The sequence below is a fragment of the Aegilops tauschii genome, chromosome 5 (genome assembly GCF_002575655.3).
Source record: "Aegilops tauschii subsp. strangulata cultivar AL8/78 chromosome 5, Aet v6.0, whole genome shotgun sequence".
Classification (NCBI taxonomy): Eukaryota; Viridiplantae; Streptophyta; class Magnoliopsida; order Poales; family Poaceae; genus Aegilops; species Aegilops tauschii.
Window position 1 is genome coordinate 572,178,833 of NC_053039.3, and position 3,472 is coordinate 572,182,304.

Consider the following 3,472-nt stretch of genomic DNA (forward strand, 5'->3'; position numbering starts at 1 on the left):
TTATTAACACCGCCACCACAAGCAGCAGCGCGGCTATGCTAACGCCTGCCCCGTGCGCGCGCGTTACGGCCAACGTACGTGCGCCGTTCTTAAGTTGTTTCTTTTATTAATCCGCCTGTTGAGCGAGCACATCGAACGGCGGCAATGGCGGCTCCGTTGCTGGCGGAGGGGAGGAGGGTGTGCAGGGAAGGGTGCCCCGGGTGCAGGCTGGACGAGATCAACAAGGCCAACACCGGCGTCCCCTACCTCAACTTCTTCTTCATCTGGGTCGTCTGCCTCTGCGCCGGTAAGAGCTATACATAGCCAGCGTGACTCGCGACCACCCATCTCTCCTCTCCATCTTGCTTCAGCGCGTCTCTTGGATTCCATTCCATAAAGAGACACCTCTAGTATTTCGATCGTACAAAATGCGTGTCCCTACATTTTCTTTGAGGCGTTACTTTTCTTTTAGCAACTTTTGACGGGTTACTATGGCTCACCTAGAACTCGTGCGCCACCGATACGAAATGTTAAAAAAAAAATCCCCAAAATATTGCTGGTTACGTGTGTGTATGCGTGTGCAGTGGCGGAGCTAGACAACATCTGCTTGGGGGTTATGTAAAATACAATTGTTTGTGGGGCCAAAAGCTAAAAAAGAAGTTCTCATCTATCCCTCACAATAAATTTTTTCTTCACAAGTTGGTTCAATGTTGGGGGGCCAAACCCCCCAGGAGCCTACATAGCTCCGCCAGTGTGTGTGTTGGCAATCCCATTTATAAACTTGTCTAGTGAGCACAGAAAGAAAGCATACCAATTTTTTTAATAGCGACCCCATTTGAATACTTGCAGTTGCGACAGTTTTGGAAATTTGGTTCTTTTTAAAAACTTACAGTTGCAACCCTATTTGAAAACTTGCTTTCTTTATTTGGGCTTGTTCTTATTAGATTTCTAAGCTTAAAAGAGATATACTATAAAGACGATGGCTACATGAGTTTTTTTCCCCTTCCTTATGTCTCACCCAGAAGTTGTGTGTGACTCGATACAAAATGTAAAGGAAAATCCCCAACAAGAAGAGTTGGTTACGTGTGTGTCGGCGGCTCTTTCTGGGAGCGACAATGGTCGTTTGATGGTCCATATACCTCCATGTGTTTTTTTTAATTATGTTTGAGGTGTTTTGTATTTTCGATGAATCTTTATTATGGATCTGATCCTATTGGCAAAAACATATTATATTCATTCAAAAAAGGAAAAGGTATAGGCTGCACGGCCAAACACAAAATTAACAACAATTGAAGAAAAAATCAATGTCAAAATAATTGGGCCGCACCCAACTGAAGGCAATAACTCAGCGGAGGCTGCCCGCCACAACATGTACACAGCAAAAAAAAAGAAGAAGATATATACAGTAAACGAGACGAGATCCTGACAATTTCGGACTTCAGAATACTAAGATCAACATGGTGCCCAACATGTTATTTCATTCATGGTTTTTTTCTAGAGAGTCTTGCAGTTCGTTTACAGAACTCAATTTTTTTTATTGTCACAATTGGACATATTTTTGTATGTTTTATTTTTTTAGTTCAGCTAATTTTTGATGCTTTCTAACTAACACCCTAGTTTGTTATCTTTCCAGCGTTACCCATCCAGTCGCTATTTCCCTACCTTTACTTCATGGTACGTAGAGATGTCACAAAAATTGCACACCTATCTATTCTGATTGTATTCATGGAAATTATTGTTTGATGACATATTGAATACTGATGGAGTTCCCGCAACAAAGAAATATACCCTATGGTGATTAATTGTATGCTCAACTTTGTTACATGCAACAGATTCAGGACCTGAAAGTTGCAAAGCAGGAGCAAGACATTGGGTTCTATGCTGGTTTTGTCGGTGAGGAATCCCCCCCCCCCCCCCCCCCCCCCCCCTCATCGTGTGACATTGGAAAATTTATGGGAAGAGAAGTCTACAAGTACATGAAGTAGACTCTAACGGCGTTATGACGCGAGGCGGGTATTTTCTGTTAGTATACTTATTTCCTTGGAAGAACAATCAGTGCTGTGCCATGGGGCATGTTTGCCGACAAATATGGGAGGAAACCCTGCATTGTGATCAGTATCCTCTCAGTGTATGACATATTCAGTTAAATCATATGGAAAACATACTTTTTTTACTCCGTTCAATTAAATCAAAGTAAACCCTATTATACATCTTCTTTTTCAGGATTGTACTTAACACCCTCTTTGGACTTAGCACGACTTACTGGATGGCAATTGTTACTAGGGGGCTACTTGGGTTACTATGTGGTATATTAGGACCAATCAAGGTAAAAAAAGATATCGTTCGAGTGACTAAGATTAATTAAGAAGTACTTAAATATTGAACACCCATTGTTGTGTCTGCACTCTCCAGGCCTATGCTTCAGAAGTCTGTACAAAGGAACACCAAGCGCTAGGAATTTCTCTTGTAAGAATAGTTCATCTTTATGTTTTGTGTTTCTGACTCGGTTACTAGCTGATAATTATATCAAACATTATATCGTAGGTCACATCTTCGCGGGCAATAGCTCTTATTATTGGACCAGCCATTGGAGGATTTCTCGCACAAGTGAGGATCAATCCACTGTATTGTAGAGTTATAGAATTCTATTCCTGAATTAACATTGTATTTAACCGGTTTATCAAACTAATGGTCAACTATTTCCAGGAGCATAGAAAAGATTCTACATCTGGTCTTCCAATAAAGCCATCACTGTAATAATTCATTGAGCCGCTATAAGTATATGTAAAAATGGTGTAGACCCTGAGAATAATATAGATCCTCTACTAATTGGTGCAAAAGCGAAAGACTGGGCTAATAGGCAAGAGCTTTTCTGCCATGGCAGTTCAAAAAATGCTTTATTCCGAGGGAATTTCCACAGAATCTGTATTTAACGTAAAAGTGATAACTGGAACATTTGTTCGAATGATGAACATAACATGTCTCTTTGGAGACTAATTAGTGATCTTATACCCTGGCTAACATTGTGTATTCTTTGTCTTGCATCAGCCTGCAAAAAAGTACCCGAATCTTTTCTCTGAGGAATCCATATTTGGGAGGTAAATTATTACTTATATTAATGTTTCAGTGATATAAATTTTGCAGCATTGGGAAGATAAGATAAACTTTCAAACATCTTATAGGTTTCCATACTTCCTCCCTTGCTTGGTAATATCGGTACTAGCTGCAGGAGCATGTGTTGCATGTATTTGGCTTCCGGTATTGCTTCAAAAATCTCCCTATGATTATGTTCTATACCATTAATTCCTACTTGAATGAGTGAATTTTAGGAAACTCTGCACGTGTACAATGATGATAAAATAGAAGCTATCGACACAATGGAGGTACAAGTTGATGACTCGATCTTAGAAGATGGGAAAACTAAAGAATATGGGTCGAAAAGAATGGCATCTACAAAGAGCCTACTAAAGAACCGGCAGTTGATGTCAGCAAT

At 40.4% G+C, this 3,472-nt stretch overlaps 1 protein-coding gene across 1 annotated transcript in view; it reads left to right on the plus strand.

Annotated features, from left to right (window-relative positions):
* The window catches only part of LOC109739489 (probable peptide/nitrate transporter At3g43790), a 5,630-nt gene continuing 2,158 nt past the window's right edge, over nt 1-3,472 (plus strand). The window contains exons 1-10 of the mRNA XM_073499548.1: nt 1-286; nt 1,613-1,653; nt 1,812-1,879; nt 2,012-2,107; nt 2,203-2,305; nt 2,392-2,445; nt 2,524-2,586; nt 3,028-3,077; nt 3,162-3,237; nt 3,309-3,467. Coding sequence (XP_073355649.1) covers nt 145-286; nt 1,613-1,653; nt 1,812-1,879; nt 2,012-2,107; nt 2,203-2,305; nt 2,392-2,445; nt 2,524-2,586; nt 3,028-3,077; nt 3,162-3,237; nt 3,309-3,467 — 852 coding nt within the window. The 5' untranslated portion in view covers nt 1-144. The remainder of the gene's footprint in view (nt 287-1,612; nt 1,654-1,811; nt 1,880-2,011; nt 2,108-2,202; nt 2,306-2,391; nt 2,446-2,523; nt 2,587-3,027; nt 3,078-3,161; nt 3,238-3,308; nt 3,468-3,472) is intronic.